Below are 17,403 nucleotides of genomic sequence, written 5' to 3'. Positions count from 1 at the left end.
GAGGTGTGTGTGTGTGTGTGTGTATATATATATATATATATATATTTTACTTGAATCTAAGCAGTCTTACCAGATCGTAGGGGACCAGGTCCTTGAGTGAACATCTGACGGCCTGAGGAGCAAAGTAACTCAGCTCCACCTTCACGCCGTCGCACACCTTCCTCAGGAGGTCGTTCACAGCCTTCAGCGAGGACTCGGCGGTCTCCTCCCCTCTGGACAACATGTTGAAACACACCGTCGGAATGACTTCTTCAAAACTGAAGCGACAACGAGACGCTCGGGGGAGTTCTTCGCCGACATAATTAAATGATTAACTTGATATAAAGACTTGTCACGCATTTTGTTTTTGTAGGACGTGATGTTCCTTTAAAGGATGCAGTGAACTTGATTGGACCGCATGAGGACATTAAATAAATTGGCTTCTGTCCCTTCCCAAGCTGCAAAAACCTGTGTGTGTGTGTGTGTGTGTGTACCTCTGTATGGCGAGGCTTTGGCCGAGGCCCGAGTCGAGGAAGAAGACTCGGACGCTGGCCAGCTGGGTGACCGGGCAGACCTTCACAGCCTCCACACATCGGTCCTGAAAGACCTCCACCAGCCTGGCCCGAAACCAGAGTCCCTCGGTCCACTTCACAAAGACCAATGAGCCTGGAGAGCAGCAAGCGTCTCACAACGATCAGGACATGCGTTATATATTCACAACATGACTTCTACTGAACACACCTAATTCACTTTCTGTCTCATTTACTTCAACCTTTAACAGTAACATGAACTATTAGTGCTGCATGGTGATGAGGCTGGACGGTACGGAGAGAAATGTTATCACAATATGTGTTATTGATCGATGTCGATCATCTCGATATACATTTATCAGCATTAATAATAATAATAATAATAATGTATATATATTCTCCTTTTGGACAGAACCCTAAAGAAACCAGAAGGCTGATTATGGTTTAAAATATAATATAAGATAAATATAAAATAATATAGTATGATATAAAGAAATATATAAAACAATGATATAAAATATATAATATAAATTATTATATGATACAATAGAATTGAAATAATATAACATAATATAAAATAATGATATAAAATAATATGATATAATATAATTAAAATATTATATAAAATAAATAATGTAAAATAATATGATATAAAATAATATATGATATAATATAATTAAAATAAAATATGATATAAAGTAATATAATATATGTATATATAATATTATATAAAATAAAAAAATTATATAAAATAAATTATGTAAAATAATATGATATATGATATCAAATATGATATAAATTAATATAAAATATGATATGATATAATATAGTTTATAATCACAAGAAATAGGGGACACATTAAACAGAACCAACATGGCTTTACTAAAGTGAATAAACATGTAATGCGTGTGTATGGATGTGGAGAAGACGAGGCCCAGGTTGGTGGTTTGAAATGCGGCCATTGTTTTTTATCGCCTAGCCCTACATGCAATATGCTTCAAGCTAAAGCTACAGCTCACCGGTCTGCACGCTGTCACTGGAAGTGAAGCGACAGTTGTCTCTGCAGCAGAAGCGGCTGATCTTCTTAGACAGGACCTCGCTCTCCTTCTTCCCCAACACGTAGCGGACGTAGAAGTGACTCGGGTTCACGACGTGGCTCACCACCACCCACTGGGTGACTAGGAGGGAGGAGAGAGGAGAATCAAGAGAGAGAGGGAGGGAGGGAGGGAGGCGAGAGGAATCGAGGCAATAGGCTCTCTTTACCATTTCTCTTATGGCCGAACGACGGATTCGACCTCCTCCTCTGGATTCCCCAGTTGTCGTTGGCCAGCTCAGGGCCGGTGGGGGGGGGGGCTGCAGGAGGACACACAAAGCATTCATAAGAAATCTAATGACCTCAGACAGGAGGAGCATGTGACGGAGACACACCTGTCTCTTGTCCCTCCACCAAGAGCTCCTCGAGGATCACGTCCGGGGTTCCAGGGTCCGAGCGGTTGGAGCCTCGTGAGGAGGAACCGGTGGCTCCGGCGCTCTGCTGCTGCTCCGGTTTAGGGGAGACGCAGTTCCTGCTCCTGCCCTTTGCACTCTGCCAGGGGGGCTTGTTGCTGGAGTCGCTCTGCTGGTGGTCTTTGGGAGGAGACTCGGACAACCTGAGAGAGAGAGAGAGAGAGAGAGAGAGAGAGAGAGAGAGAGAGAGAGAGAGAGAGAGAGAGAGAGAGAACGTCGTACAGATCGGCTGTAGTACGAGTTTTGTGCCACTAGGTGGAGCTTGTTACGCTTCAATGAGAGTTCAGTGACCGAACTAAAGAGTAAAACAAACGCACCTCCCTGAACTCCTCCATGAAGCAGCGGCTGAGAAGTTAAGCCATCCGACTCTCATGCTAACGCTAAACTAGCATCCTGAGACGCTACATCAGGAGCGACGCTACTATTATGACGTCTGTATGAAAGGTGCTATTCAAATAAAGATATTTATTATTATTATTATTATTATTATGATGACATCTTACGTAGAACATGGTGGAATTCACCGAGTATTCTCAACACATCACCAACGACTCAACGCAAGACATTTATTAAGGACTCACAGCTGTGGAACGCCGTCCTCCATTTTCAGAGACAACTCCAGACTCTGGTGCAGACATTGTGACCGGAAAACACAGCTAGGACACACACACACACACACACACACACACACACACACACACACACACACACACACACACACACACACACACACACACACACACACACACACACACACACACACACACACACACACGTCACTTATTTTTGTCAGAGAGAGAAAATGAACAGTAGCAGGAGCATCAATACTTCAAATGTCTTTTGTTATTTTTTTGATATTTAACATCATTTCGTGAAATATCCGACATCAGAAGTTTAGTATATTGTACTTTTTGTATTGCTGTACATGTACAAACCTCATCCCGGAGCCCAGAGTGATGCATTTCATATCGTAGGACTGTTCATCCACCGGAGCCTGCAGCGTCTCCACAACCTGACATCCACACACGAGCGGCGCAAGAATAATAAAAAAGAAAAACTCCAGACTCGTTGTGTTCTCACTTGGACGTAAAACAACGTTTTAAGTACCTTGTCCAGGGTGCAGTACTGCTCCAGGACGGGGACGCGTCGTACTTCTCTGGCCATCTGCATGGCGATCTCCAGAGCCTTCATCCTCTTCTGCACGCCGCTCGCCTCCGATCGGCCGGAGGAGAACTCCGCCTCCAGCTTCGTCAGCCGACTCAACTGCACGTCCTTCCTGTCGACAAAAGAAACGACGGGGTTTTGATTCAGGAGGTGCGTTTTATGCTCCGCAGGTTTCACATACAGACGGCGGATATCCTCACCACTTGTGAACGGCGTGTGAAGCTTTGTCTGCAGCTCGCTTGATCTCGACCTCCAGCCGAGCTCGCTCTCTCTTCAGCTGCTCTGTCAGACCGCTGGTCAGCGTCTGACAGAAGAAACACAACGTTCTGAACATCAGCTGTGCTATAATTGACATAAAAGCTCCAAACTTCTTTTACCACGTTCCTGAGAAACAGGACAGACGTGTGGAATCTGAGACAGACGACCGGTTCATTACTAGATGCAGCGCAGCTCTCACCTCATGGATGCGGTTCAGAACGGAGTGACTTTCTGCAGCGCGAATCAACGCCTCATCCACCAACTTCTTAATCTTCTCCACATCAGCTGGCTACAGAAAACACAACCACAACGCTCCCCGTTTTAATCTGAATTTAATCTATGTCCACTTCATTCGAGTGTCACGATCACACATTCTGTAGAACTCTTTACACCTCCGTCACACAAGGATTTATATCGGAGGAAACATCTTCTAGCTCCTCCAGGGAAACCAGGACTACTCCAGGAACCATAAGTGTTCATTTATATTTTACAAAAGGAAGTCTTCTCCATCTATTATTCCTCATAAAATATATCTATTTCTTCTTGTGTTTGCAATATTTCTCGACTTTTTCCCGCACCGCTCGGCGAACGGTGAAGCTAGTTTAGTTTGAGCGTCTGAACGGTGACTCCTGCGTTCACCAGACGTACCCGCTGCGGGTCCTCAGTGTCAACCTTCACGTCTGAGGACGGGGACGATTTGTGCTTTTTGCGATTCTTTGATCGGTCGCACCTTTGAGAGACACAAAAAGCAATGATCAGAGATACAAATCCATTCTCTTTCAGAATAGATTAGACAAACGGCCCAGAATGTATGTGGCGTCTGGTTCGTCTGAGCGCCAACAGACGTCGGTGCACCTTTTCATCTTGTTCATTCTAGACGTGTAGATGAGGCCAATGATCCGGCTGTCCTGCTGCAGGCCGAACACGCCTCCTTCAGGGAGCGTCGACTCCACCTGCACAGAGGGAACGTCGCCTCTTCATTCTCACCCGTCCTTCACTGTCTGCTTCCTCCATCTGACTCAATTCACAATCAACTGCCGATTCAAAACAATTCACAATTCTGTGCTAAAAGAAAACCGTTGTTCATGTGTGCTCTAGCTTTGTTTTAGGATTTAATATTCATTTTCATATTGTGCAATATCTGGTTTATCTGACAGAAGAAAAAGGGTTTTAAAAATCGTTTCTTGGAAGTGGAGAATCAGAATGTTAGAGGATAAGAATCCCTATTTTCCTGCGTCTGAGCCGCTCTCCAGCAGCAACAGGAAGCCGAGCGTTACCTCACACTCCGGACAGCTGATCACTCCGTCGTGGTGGATGGAGAGCAGGCAGGAGGTGCAGTAGATGTGAGCACAAAGAAGCATGCGAGGGAGGTTACCGTCCACATCCTCCTCTGAGAAAACACACACACACACACACACACACACACACACACACACACACACACACACACAAAAGCACATTACAATCCAACAGTGATTCCTGCACAGATAATGGGGTCGATGCTGCATCAATTACTAGATAATAACAATTTAAACTTATGTCAAATGAAGCCATTTTGGCAAAATTAAAACAAACGTATTGATGTGGTTTCAAGTAACGTTGAGTCACCATAATGCTGACATGTTTGTTTTGTCATTTGCAGTTGCTGCAGCTTTAGTTTCTGTTTTTATTAACTAAAAAGTTGAATTTTTACAATGAATAATCAACGGTTGGTTCAGACCGTTTTTCAATTTGTGGAATAGTTTTGATGTAGAAATGAAGAAAAGTACAAATATAAGCCAGTTAAATAAAGTAGAATATATACATATATATATATATATATATATATATATATATATATATATATATATATATATATATATATATATATATACATATATATATATATATATATATATATATATATATATATATATATATATATACATATACATACACACACACACACGTTTTAGAGAGGAAGAGGAAGGAGCCTCGTGACTCTTGATGATTTATTTAATCTGTGCTGAATGAACATCTGTATGAGTGTAAATAGGATAAACATTTTGATTAACTCAGATTTGATGAACACAAAAGAAAATAGTTACGGAATACTGTACATGATAAACATGTATATGATAATACTAGAAGTGCATTGTTTAATTTGGACCATAAGAGTATTATTCTTACTACTTCTTTATCAGACATGTTTATTTATTGACAATTTACTGTATATTTTTACTGTTCATTTTATTGTTTTTCTTACACTTTTGAAAAACAGGTAAATAACATTTTCCCTCAATTTATTAACTTTTTATTTTAATATACGTATAAAATTATAATTTTGTTATTATTAGCTAAGTTACAAGTTAAACAATATCTGTCAAATAAATAATGATTTCATATTTGAATCAGTGTTTTTAACACCACGTCTCGTGTTACAATGACTCTCAATTATCACAAAATTATTGATCAATATCACGTTTTTCCACCATCGCGAGATTTGGCGCGAGATTATGAGGCCCTCCTGCGCTAATTTACGTTAGCTTGTTAGCTTTGCACACCGCACAAGAAAACAACACTAGAACACTGTAATTAGTTGTATTTTACGCGTTAAGTATACATTATTGGTATTTAAAAACTTAAAAACTTAAAAAGGGCCTGCTAACATATCTGCCCGTAATTTAGCTTGCTAGCTAGCTAGCTAACGTTAGCAGGTGAATTGACATTTTTAGCTGACGTAAGTGACCATAAAACACGATATAACGGAGTGTTAAACTGTAACAGAACGAATTTAAATATATTACCCGGCAGGCTGAACGGCTCCCCGCAAAGCTTGCAGATCGTAGCGCTGGGGTTGTCTTCTGAATCCATCTTTAATGTCTTTTTGTTTTAGGTTATTCTGCTTCTTCTCAAAATCAAAACGCGACGGTGCACGACGGTCTCCCGGGGGTGCCTTGGTCACGTGATCGCGCAGGTGCGTTCACTTGACCGAAGAGTTTGTCGTGAATGTGACATTTAGGTAAACCTTGAATAATGAAGAATAATGTGTTTTTAATTACTAAATCAATTATGTTATCCTTCTGATTTGAATAGGTTTTTAATAGGCTTTAAGAGCTTCATTTTGCCACCATGCTGATCACTGAGGGAAGTCACTTCACTGTATGGAGTCTAGTGTTTAATTATCCCCAAAAAGCTGTAACAATTAATATTTCACTGTAATATTTCACTGTGTATATCTGTAGTGTAGCTGAAGCCTAGTCTGCTGAACATTTCAGCTGCTTTCATTCAGTGGACGTCTTGCTGGCAGCTGAAATAACTCGTCCGTTATGAAGCTTTAATGTAATCGAGAGTGAAAACAGAGAATAGGTTCATGTGTGAACTCCTCTCTGTGGACACTTGGGGGCGCCAAAGACTGAGACACGCGGACACACAGGTGGTCTGTGAGGGTTGATTCCCGAGAGCTATTTACATTTATATTTAAATATGTTTTTGTTGATAGATAGATGATGTGAGGCAGTCTGAAAGACGGTAGATATGCATCTTTCTCATCACATGAACATCTCCACTCTGGATCTGTGGTTTACAGTTAATGGTGTTTCTATTTGTTATAAAGATGCTTTAAGAAGAGAGCCAGGTGTGTCTGCATGTCTGAAACAGTGTGATTCATCTGAACTCTTTGTCTTATTCTCTTTCTTATCTCTTTCATCACAACATACTTGTTTGTCGCGTTGTGAGATTTATTCTTTTGTTTTCTTTTGAACCAATTGCAAGACTCCAGAGCGGCCGGTCCTCTCCTCCTCCTCCTCCTCCTCCTCTCCTCCTCTCTTCCTCTCTTCCTCTCCTCCTCTTCTCTCCTCTCCTCTTCCTCCTCTTCCTCCTCTTCCTCCTCCTCCTTTTCTGATCTGAGCTGCAGCAGCTCCGCCCGAGGACAGTCCACCCAGTGGAGCAGCAGTGAGTGGAGGTGACAGCGTCACGGTGGTAAAGGTAAACCGTCTAGAGTGCAAAGAAGCTTTAACCTTCAGAGAGCGGTCCATCCAGAGCCCTGGAGGTCTCTCCTGATCCAGAGCCCTGGAGGTCTCTCCTGATCCAGAGCCCTGGAGGTCTCTCCTGATCCAGGTCCCTGGAGGACTACTTGACATGCATGTGTTTCAACAGAACGACTCCCACCTCTGCACAAGTGTCCGAATGAATCGGGCTCTTGGCGCTGAGCTGAAGTGAAAGCAGACCACCGTGGTGTGTGTGTGTGTGTGTGTGTGTGTGTGTGTGTGTGTGTGTGTGTGTGTGTGTGTGTGTGTGTGTGTGTGTGTGTATGTGTGTGGTGTCAAACACGCCTGCAGGTATAAAATACACCTGTGTACTAATGGGAGGAAAGGAAAAGCATTCCAGATCAGTTAACACGTTGGCCCTCAGGATGTTTAACACCTCTACTGTATACCTGACAAACACACTGCAGGACTAATGAGATGCAAAGAACTCACCTTGTGTTGATGTCCTCTGACTGAACATGAGACTCAACAAGACATTCAAATGATATTTTATTTCCCATTAAAGTCCACAAAGAGAATTTATAGAGCCCCAAAACCCTGTTCTGAGTCTTCATTAATTGGTTAATTGGGTGTTTGAGAGGCTTTGAGTTATATAGATCTATATATATAGATCTATATATATAGATCTATATATATATATAGATCTATATATATAGATCTATATATATATATAGATCTATATATATAGATCTATATATATATATAGATCTATATATATAGATCTATATATATATATAGATCTATATATATAGATCTATATAATCTGGTCTCTGGATGAGCGACTGGAGGAGGGTGTGTGTGTGTGTGTGTGTGTGTGTGTGTGCCAGGGTAGACATGTTTACTATGGGTAATGAACCAATCAGCAGGCCGCCCAGGGGGGGACGTGGGGGTGCCGGTTAGGGGAATGGGGGTCACCCCCCCCCACCTTCTTTCCTCTTCCCAAATGTGGGTCACTTCCCATCCTCGGGGGATTTCCTCTGTAGGAACAATAAACCCCCAAAAGCCCGTATCGAGTCACTTATCCACTAACGACGCTCTTAATTAGGCAGCGTGGTCTCGTCAGCTCCGTCCTGATGTCTCACACTGTCCGTCCGTCCGTCCTCTTCGTGGTCCTCATGCAGCTATTATCTCCATCACTTGCTGTGAGTGGTCTGTGGAGACGGAGGACGATGTCCACAGGAAAGCCTCTCATTCAAACAACAGACGTTGAGTCACTGATTGACACGTACTGTACTACTATCGATATTTGATTTGTTAAATTAGATATTTTCAATGCATATTTTTATTTTCATTTGATTTGTATTATTATTCTTTTTTATTGTATATTTATTTGTATGTTCTTTACTTTATTGTTGTTATTATTTTATTTGAATGTTATTTTTTTATTCATTTTTATTTTAATTTATATATCTTTTATATTTTCATTTTATTTTACTATACATTTTTATTTCAACGTTATTATTTATGCTCTTTTTATTTTGCTGTTGTTATTTCCATTTTAATGTTATTTCATATTTGTATTATTATTGCACTGTATTATATTGTAGGGTACACTTCAGTGGACAATCAGTGAGGGGCGGAGCTGGAGGGTTGTAGTGGTCTGGGTGGGGGTTGGGTGGGGGTCGTACCTTTCAACTGTAATAATGTGAATAATTCAGCCGTCCTTTACTTTCTAATATATGCTGCAAACAAATCTATATGGTGGGTTTAATAGAACAACAACAACAAAATAAAAACGGTTCCTTTTCCTTTGTCCTACAAGTATTACCGAGTCTATCAGACAGACAGGTGTTCCTTCAGATGAAGCACATAAGCTTCATTAATAACACATAATAACTCTAACACACAGACAGCGCTGCATGGATTACCCTCCGGTCGAGGAACCTTTCATCTTCCTCTGGATCTCGGAGGAAAGCGCTCTGACCTCCTCGTATCAGGAGCTCAGCAGGGCGGCAACCTCTTCAGGGTCCCGACCGTCTGCAGGAGAACAACGGGGAAAAAAAGGGTCAGGAGACATGCAGGACCCGGGAGACCCCCCCCCCCCCCCCCCCCCCCAGCATTAAGAGAGCAGAGGCGACGGTCGCTCTGTAGCTTCCACCATCTCTTTGTCCAAGAACAGACCTGCAGTCACACAAAGAGCAGAAAAGATTCCAGCCGTTAAAACGACATTCTGATCCACTTAACTTCACACACACTGGGTTTAAATGTTGTTTTTTCCACGTCTCTACAGTCATCTGTTCGCTTGTGATCGGGGGACACTGTGGCAGTGATTAGATCCAGGTCAGCTGACACAGGACTGCTCTTTTCCTACGTGACACATGTTGTTGTGTTGATGTCGGGGGGGGGGGGGGAGTAAAAGGTTACTGATTTCCTACCGATGGCCTCGGGGGGCTTTTAAGGCTGTTGGGGGCGTTTCACAGCAGCCTTTTCAGGTCCTGGTCTCTCTGACCTCCTGCGTGTCCCGACACACTCTGTCTTTCTTTTTCTACATACCAAAGCATTATTTTTAATGTTTTTCCTTCACTATTTAGGCTCCACAACCACACATATACACTGTGTGACCAGAAGAGTACAGACATGTGTGCTGTAACAATGGTGCTTTAATACATGCTTATATGTTAGCCTACAAGCTACTGGTTCAGCTGTTCTGCTCCAGTCTTGTACTGTATTTCCCTGTAAACACCAGTCCATTGATAAAGGCAGGTTTTGGGTTTGACAGGAGTCCAACCGCAGACGTCTGCGGTGCATGTTTTTAATTTGTCTTCATGTTACGAGCGGACGTTGACTCGTGTCGCTGGTTTTTTCGTAGGAAACTTTGCCTAAGATGATCATAACAATGGTAGACTTTACTTCAGGTACGTTGAAGTTCATCCCACCATAAATGAGGGCAGCAGGCCAACAAACCCTCATTAAAAACAAGCCGAAGTCAGGGATCCTGCCTGTGAACCCTTTGTGCCCTCGGTCACTCCCTCCTTTCCTTCCCTCCTTCCCTCCCCCACCACCACCACCTACACATTCACATGTGCTCCATCACTCGCACTCCTTCACGGTCACACTTCCTTGCACCCCTCAACTCTTCATCCCCTCAAAGGCATAGCTGGAGGGCGGAGGAGGCGGCGGCGGTTAGGAGGACGAGGCCCCCCCCCCCCCCCCCCCCATGGTCGACGATGGAGTGACATAAAAGAGACCAGCTCTGTGACCTAATGCCTAACGTCTCACGCACGCACATCAAGGGGACGGACCGGGGCGGATCAGACCAATCGGGCGGCAGCTCGTTAGCGGGAGTTGAACCCGTCGCTCTGTCGCGACCCGTCCGTCCTGCGGCTGATCAGCTCACCGCCAACGCCGCCGCTCCACAGAGCCGCTGCCTTTTCTGTTGAAGCTGGTTGTTTTGTGTGATGTGTGAGATGAAAAAGGGGGCGGAGTCTGGCTGGTGTTTTTTTGTTGGGGGGGGGGGGGGGTTGGGAGGTGTTTTAATAGTAAGCCGAGAGCAGTCTCTGTTGCAATTATCTCACTTTGCTGCACTTACAGAATGCTTGACCTGCTTCTCAGCATCGATACGGCACATTTCTCAGGGCGAGGCGGGGGTCGGCACGCAGGGTTCAGATCTATACGTGTGTGTGTGTGTGTGTGTGTGAGAAAGAACATGTGTAGGTGTGATAGTGTGTGTGTGTGTGTGTGTGTGTGTTTTGCTTACCTGTCAGCTGCCCTGCGGTGGGACGGAGGCCGTGAGAGCCTCGGCCGTCCTGGGTGGGCGATAGGAGGGGCGAGGAGGAGGAAAGAAGGAGAAGTTAGTGTTCATCACCAGACCCACATACAAAACAGCGCCTCACAAGCAGGGCATTGTTAAGAAACACATCTAAGATGCTGAATCACGTTCGGTCATTGCAGAGAACGAGACCAAATCCCTTCACTCGGCCCAAATGAAGGGATGAAATGTGGTTGTTTTACGTTGATCGGGATCGTTTTGACTCTAGGGGACGCTTGCTAGTTTTCCAAGATGAACACAACCTGAGCGTTGACGCAGCAGTGTGGAGGATTTAGAACTACGGTGGCCTGCAGGTAAACGTAAAAGGCGTGAAAGTCTCTCTCTGGAGTCAGCGCTCGATTTGTCCGCTCTGGGCTTCTGTAGGAACACGGTGGACTTGGTGAAGAGGACCGGCTCCCTAAATAACTGTCTGATTATGAGCTCAATAAAACACGATGAACTGATGAAAGCTTATGATGAAATGAGATCATATCGAGTCCCTTTGGCTCAGCTTTTACCATCAGTGTTTATTATCTCTGATTATTACTTTAAAAACAAACAAAGAACACAGATATTTTCAGTTATATATGTATTGGTATAGCTATGCAGATAGCTTTTTTGAAATCTGGTCAAAGAGAACACAAGCTAGCATCAAAGCTCCCACCAGTAGGTGAACCGGACCCATCTGGTCCTCTGGTCTGAGACTTAGTTTAGTCCTGGCTTTAGTTTTAATGAGAGTAAAGACAAACACAGCAGCGATCCGTTGGTCCTTTTTTCCCACTTTTTTTCTCTGCATGCTCAGAATTAGATGCACTATTCCAGCCAGCAAAGCAACAACTGAGGTTTTAATTACAGCAAAACGAGAATATTTTCAAAAGAAACGTATTCCAGCAGCGCTAAAAAGCTCAGAACCCTAAAGAACAAACCGCCTGTAGAGCAGAACGTGGTTCTGTGTCGTCTGGCGGTGAAACGCCCCGGTGACAGACTTCTGACGCGGTTCCACCATCAGCTCTTTCTGGCGTCTTAAACGCTCTCTCCCACCTTGGTTGTGAACACATGAATCAGAGGAACAGATGCTCGGCGACTCAACTGGGATCTGACAGTTTGGCAGAAGAAAGCTCCACAGTGGAGAGTCACCGTGGTGTGTCAGCCGAAACGTGATTCATGTGTGATATTATGGTGAAACGTGATTCATGTCCATGCTTCATTTGAAGATCTATAAGGAATCTGAATGGTTTATTAAATCCAGCAGTAAGAACAAGAATTCTTATGATTTCCTTTAATCTATTTAGTTTGCACATCTTCCATTTTGCACCAGATATTAATATCTTTAGGAGGTGAAACAGGTATTTATTTAAAGTGTCAGATATGAAATGAAGGAGCACCTCAACCCCGTCCAGTGTGTGCTGGAGCTGCTGGACTTTGATTACTGGAGTTCAAAAATGGAAATATGAAGAACCACACATTATAATCCTGATTCATTTTATGTTTTTTTTATTATTTTAGCTTAATATTAAATCTGATTTTCTAAGTCATATGTGTTTGTACGCTATTGTTTTAGTATTTATACAGATTCTGCAGTTCACCTTTCCGGTGAAGTGGTGCAGAAGACTCACACCTGTGCTTGTTGTCCTGAATCCACAGCTTCGATCTATTCCCCTGTAGAGTGACAGGTTCACTAGAAGACGCTGTTCTTTTCTCTGAACTACGAGCCCGTCACTCATCGGGCTGATGCTTCCTCCTCACACATGCTGTGCAGCGACACACTCAGTGTGGTTCCTTCAGCCAGGACAGAGGAGACGAATGGAAGGAAAGCTGGCGTCGTTCACGAGCAGCAAGTCCAAAAGCTCAGCTTTGTTTTATCCAAAACATTCACCAGCATTGATGAAACACTCAACATTATCAACCGGTGAACAGGAAGTGACCCCATCTGGACTGAGGAGGAGAGACGTAGAGACGCCGCTTGTTGTTTTCATTCAATCCCTCGTCAATACAGCGGACACAGCTGGTGGAGATCTGCACCTTCCTAGTTATGAAAACCAGTTTGTGCACAACTTTATGTTGACTCTGGGCGCTGGTCTACACTGTGAACTGAGCCTTTAGGGACACCTGAAGACCAGGTGTCACACAGACAATACATCAGCGTAACACACATAGCTGGAATTCTGTTGTTCTCCGTTGTCATCTCTAACATCCTTTTGTTTTTCATCTTCCCTCTTTTCTTTGGCAGACAGTAAGTCTCCATCATCACCCTCTCTCTCTACCCTCTCTCTCTCTCTCACTCTCTACCCTCTCTCTCTCTCTCTCTCTCTCTCTCGCTGTCTCTCTCTCTCTCTCTCTCTCTCTCTGTCTCTCTCTCTCTCTCTCTCTCTCTCGCTGTCTCTCTCTCTCTCTCTCTCTCTCTCGCTGTCTCTCTCTCTCTCTCTCTCTCTCTCTGTCTCCCTCTCTCGCTGTCTCTCTCTGTCTCTCTCTCTCTCTCTCTCTCTCTCTCTCTCTCTCTCTCTCTCTCTCTCTCTCTCTCTGTGTCTCTCTCTCTCTCTCTCTCTCTCTCTCTCTGTCTCCGTGCGTCACCTGCAGACAGACAATGACAGCGATGTCATCATCGTCGTGCCAAAGCCAACAGTCATAATTGCAGCCTTCACAGAGAGCCTCCCCTCTTGTCAGTCAGAGCCACAATAAAATCCTGTGACAGCGGCGGCGGAGGTAACACCTGGGCAGAGCGTCTCGGAGGTGACGAAAGGCTAATGCGGCGGTGAAGCGTGGCGACCCTGTAATCTGGAGGAAGCGGCTGACGGAACGACTTCCTGAACATGTCCGATTCACAGCCACACGTCCATGAATGAATGAATGTCTCCTCCGTGAGGACCGGACCGAGTGAGACGGCAGCTGCAGTCTGAGCAGCATTATCTAAGTAGTATAAGTAGAAAGCACAGGTGATACAATGACTGTGTGTCAAGTCCAACCTTTGTGCATTTTAGATTTCCAAATCTCTATTAACCTTCTAAACCCTAGGCCTAATTTTAGGCCTTCGCTCTAAAATAGCATACCCATACTAAAATGAGTGTAGCGTTGCAACTGTAAGGGCTATTTTAATAGTTCTGGTATTAAAATAACCCTAACACGTGTGAGATGTGTTCAGATGTGTAAATTTCAGTAGATATGTTACTGGTTAAGAGGACATTAAGATGGCACACAGCACAAATTGAAAATTGTAATTTTCGCCTAAAAAAAAAAGAAGCACTTTCAGGATATTTTTTTTTTATAAATGATGTAGCTGCAAGCTTTAAACCTCTCCCAGATCATAGAACAATATGTTGAGAGTCTCTAAACAAAACTTGACTTTGATAAAGTGAAGCATTCATAAGTTAGAGAGGATCTAGTGCAGAGATTTCAGGCGAGGATTCCAAAGTTTAAGTTCTAAAACAACAAAGATAAACAAGGTCTTTTTACGGCCTGTCATTCTCAGCTCTCGCTGTAGTTACAGAGGAACATGTACAGTAGCATGTACAGCATGTAAAGCATGTAAAGCATCCGGTGTGTCGTGTAGAAGTGTAGGTGTCACAAGCTCAGTTACATAAACATCACAGTGTGCTTTTCTGCTCTTCCTCCCATCCGTCTCTTTCTTTGTTGTTAACTTGTGACACAACTGTCCCGGCTGGTCTCGTTGCTCAAACCTAAGAAACATAACGAGCCGTACTTTGTAGAGATCCCACCAAAACCAAGAACGAGGAAGTAGACAGACTGCAAGAGCCCACACACACACACAGTCTCTGATCTTTCAGTCAGGAGGCCCAGAGGGTCTCAGAGGGTCCATGTAGGTCCACAGACAGACGTGAAGACAGCTTTACTGCACTCACCCTGTCTCCTTACTCACTATTCATATCTGTGAATACATGTTCTGCATCAGTAAGCTTTTAAAAGACGTTGTAGAAAGAGAGACCCTGAAATGTTTCTGTTGAGGCTTTCATGGAGTCTGAAGTGTCTTCCTTTTATTATCTCCGTGTGTTCCCTCTGTTGTCTCTCTTCTTCTATCGGTCCCTCTGTCCTCTCGTTTCTCCAGGCTCTCGGTTGACTCCCCCCCCCTGTCTGAGCTGCTGCTCTCTGCCAGTCACGTCTCATATGTTGGGGCGTGATCGCTAACACGGCTAGCATAGCATCACGTCCCCCCGCGTTAGTTTCAGAGTGCAGTTCTTGGGTTGCCAGCTTCGGGCTCTGCACTCATTCACTACGTTGACATTAGCTGCATTAGTGCTGAAGCACACACACACACACACACACACACACACACACACACACACACACACACACACGGTCAGGCATGTGTGTACTCAGAGGGATGGACGTCGGTAGAGGGAGAAGATACTTCACGGTGTAAACAGACAGACGTCCGGTCACAGGAGAGCATTAAAGGGCTGCTCTCACTGAACGTCTGGACGAACGTCCATTCAAAGCTGTCCATCACCTCCTGTTGCAGTATGAATCTCCTCCACACAAACAATCTTCAGTAACTGCACCTCCGTACTCATTTCAACTCAAACAACGCTCTGTTCCTGAAGCTGACTCAGACGTTTTGTGTCTTTGGTTTTTGTACTTCCTGGTTCACGATGACGTGGACAACATTCGATTTGATTCTGTGAGACATCTTTGAATTCCAGCTCCTTTTGTAGCTACGAACGCTGGATGAGAACATCCTGCTCCGATACACATCTCTTGTTCTTGTAAATTAAAGTTAACGGCGTCGTTTAGAAGGTGATTGACGTCATTTCCATTCCTTGTGATAATCCAACACTAGTGATTAAGTGTTAAACCATCACCATCTCATCTCTCATCTCATCTTCGTCTGCTTATCTGGGATCGGGTCTCGGGGGCAACAGCTCCAGCAGGTGGACCCCAAACTTCCCTTTCCCGGTGCCACATCAGCCAGCTCTGACTGGAGGGATCCCGAGGCGCTCCCAGGCCCAGTTTGGAGATATAGTCCCTCCATTTGTCCCGGGCCTCCCTCGGGGTCTCCTCCCAGCCGGTCGTGCCTGGAACACCTCCCTAGGGATGCGCCCGGGTGGCATCCTCACCAGATGCCCAAAACCACCTCAACTGGCTCCTTTCCACGCAAAAGGAGCAGCGGCTCTACTCCGAGTCCCTCACCATCACCTCCTGTAAAAAGCTCTAGTGTAACGTTACGCGGGCCTAATGCTACACAGACCGAAAAGAGAGAGTGTGAGGCCAAGGACAGCTCCGGAGAAACCTCAGCCGAGGACGACGTCGGTGCACGTGGTCCAGAAATAGGGTCGCTGTGTTTGACTTTTTGTTAAAAGCTTGTGTCAAAACGTGAGCGGTTGCAGATATCACCTTGCACCACGCGCCAGGAAACACTGTTTAGAGAAAGCTTTAATGAGCGCGAGGTACTGATGCGTAGTGAGGCTCATTCTTGTCAAACTAACATTGTGACATCGCTGGACTGGTTTAGTGTATTTACCCAGCAAAGTCAAAGAATTACTTTGTAAAAACACTGCGTGGTAGTTATCATAAAATCTCCTCAGCACTCTGTTTGAATCGGTCTGTAAATATTTGAGCGTACGTGGGTTTTTTTTTTTTTTTTCCTGGAGTGTCTTTGCTTTGCTTTACAGTGTGGAACGGATGGGGCCCACAATGTAACGTCACATATTCGTATCGTCTCGCTAAATCTAGGTCAGGGAATGAGCAGAACCCGTTTCACAGTCCAGTGGAATACAAACACTTTGCCCCACATTGAGCGCATTCCTCGATGCTCACGTTCCCGTAATCACGGACGGATTACGAGACAACGGTCCCTGGACACAGACACACAACCCGGCCACTGTAGGAGCAAGACACAGACTTTAAAGGTTGTTCAGCCTCTTTGTGTTGTTGTTTTGTGTCTCTTTGTAGTTGACACACATCTCTCTTGGGTCATTTTGTGTGTCTTTGTAGTTGTTTTGGTCTGTCTGTACTTTTTTCTCTGTGATTGATTTGCAACTTCTTGTAGTTGTTTTGCATATTTGTGTTGGTCTCTTTGTGGTTATATTAAATATCTTTGTAGTCAATGTAAGTCTTTTTCTAGTCATGTTGTGTCTCTTTGTCGTTGTTTTGCCCCTTTTCAGAGTCATTCTGAGTCACCTTGTGTTTCTTTGCAGCTGTTTAGCATCTCTTTGTCGTTGTTTTGCATCTCTTTGTG

The 17,403-nt window shown here is 44.2% G+C and overlaps 1 protein-coding gene across 1 annotated transcript in view; it reads right to left on the bottom strand.

The window, feature by feature from the left end:
- Positions 1–6,360, bottom strand: part of rnf17 (ring finger protein 17) — a 19,025-nt gene extending 12,665 nt beyond the window's left edge. Inside the window, exons 1-14 of the mRNA XM_068737048.1 lie at positions 6,224–6,360; positions 4,715–4,827; positions 4,293–4,390; positions 4,086–4,167; positions 3,637–3,726; positions 3,380–3,483; positions 3,123–3,291; positions 2,951–3,027; positions 2,597–2,671; positions 1,938–2,158; positions 1,773–1,862; positions 1,529–1,687; positions 474–645; positions 71–212 (exon numbers count right to left, since the gene is read on the bottom strand). Coding sequence (XP_068593149.1) covers positions 71–212; positions 474–645; positions 1,529–1,687; positions 1,773–1,862; positions 1,938–2,158; positions 2,597–2,671; positions 2,951–3,027; positions 3,123–3,291; positions 3,380–3,483; positions 3,637–3,726; positions 4,086–4,167; positions 4,293–4,390; positions 4,715–4,827; positions 6,224–6,290 — 1,659 coding nt within the window. The 5' untranslated portion in view covers positions 6,291–6,360. The remainder of the gene's footprint in view (positions 1–70; positions 213–473; positions 646–1,528; positions 1,688–1,772; positions 1,863–1,937; positions 2,159–2,596; positions 2,672–2,950; positions 3,028–3,122; positions 3,292–3,379; positions 3,484–3,636; positions 3,727–4,085; positions 4,168–4,292; positions 4,391–4,714; positions 4,828–6,223) is intronic.
- Between the last annotated feature and the right edge of the window lie 11,043 nt (positions 6,361–17,403).

This window comes from Cebidichthys violaceus, unplaced genomic scaffold, assembly GCF_023349555.1.
Source record: "Cebidichthys violaceus isolate CVI_PGR_0920_01 unplaced genomic scaffold, fCebVio1.0.p SCAF_11, whole genome shotgun sequence".
Taxonomy (NCBI): Eukaryota; Metazoa; Chordata; class Actinopteri; order Perciformes; family Stichaeidae; genus Cebidichthys; species Cebidichthys violaceus.
Note: the sequence above shows the minus strand (reverse complement) of the source record. Positions and strands in the feature narration are given on the sequence as shown.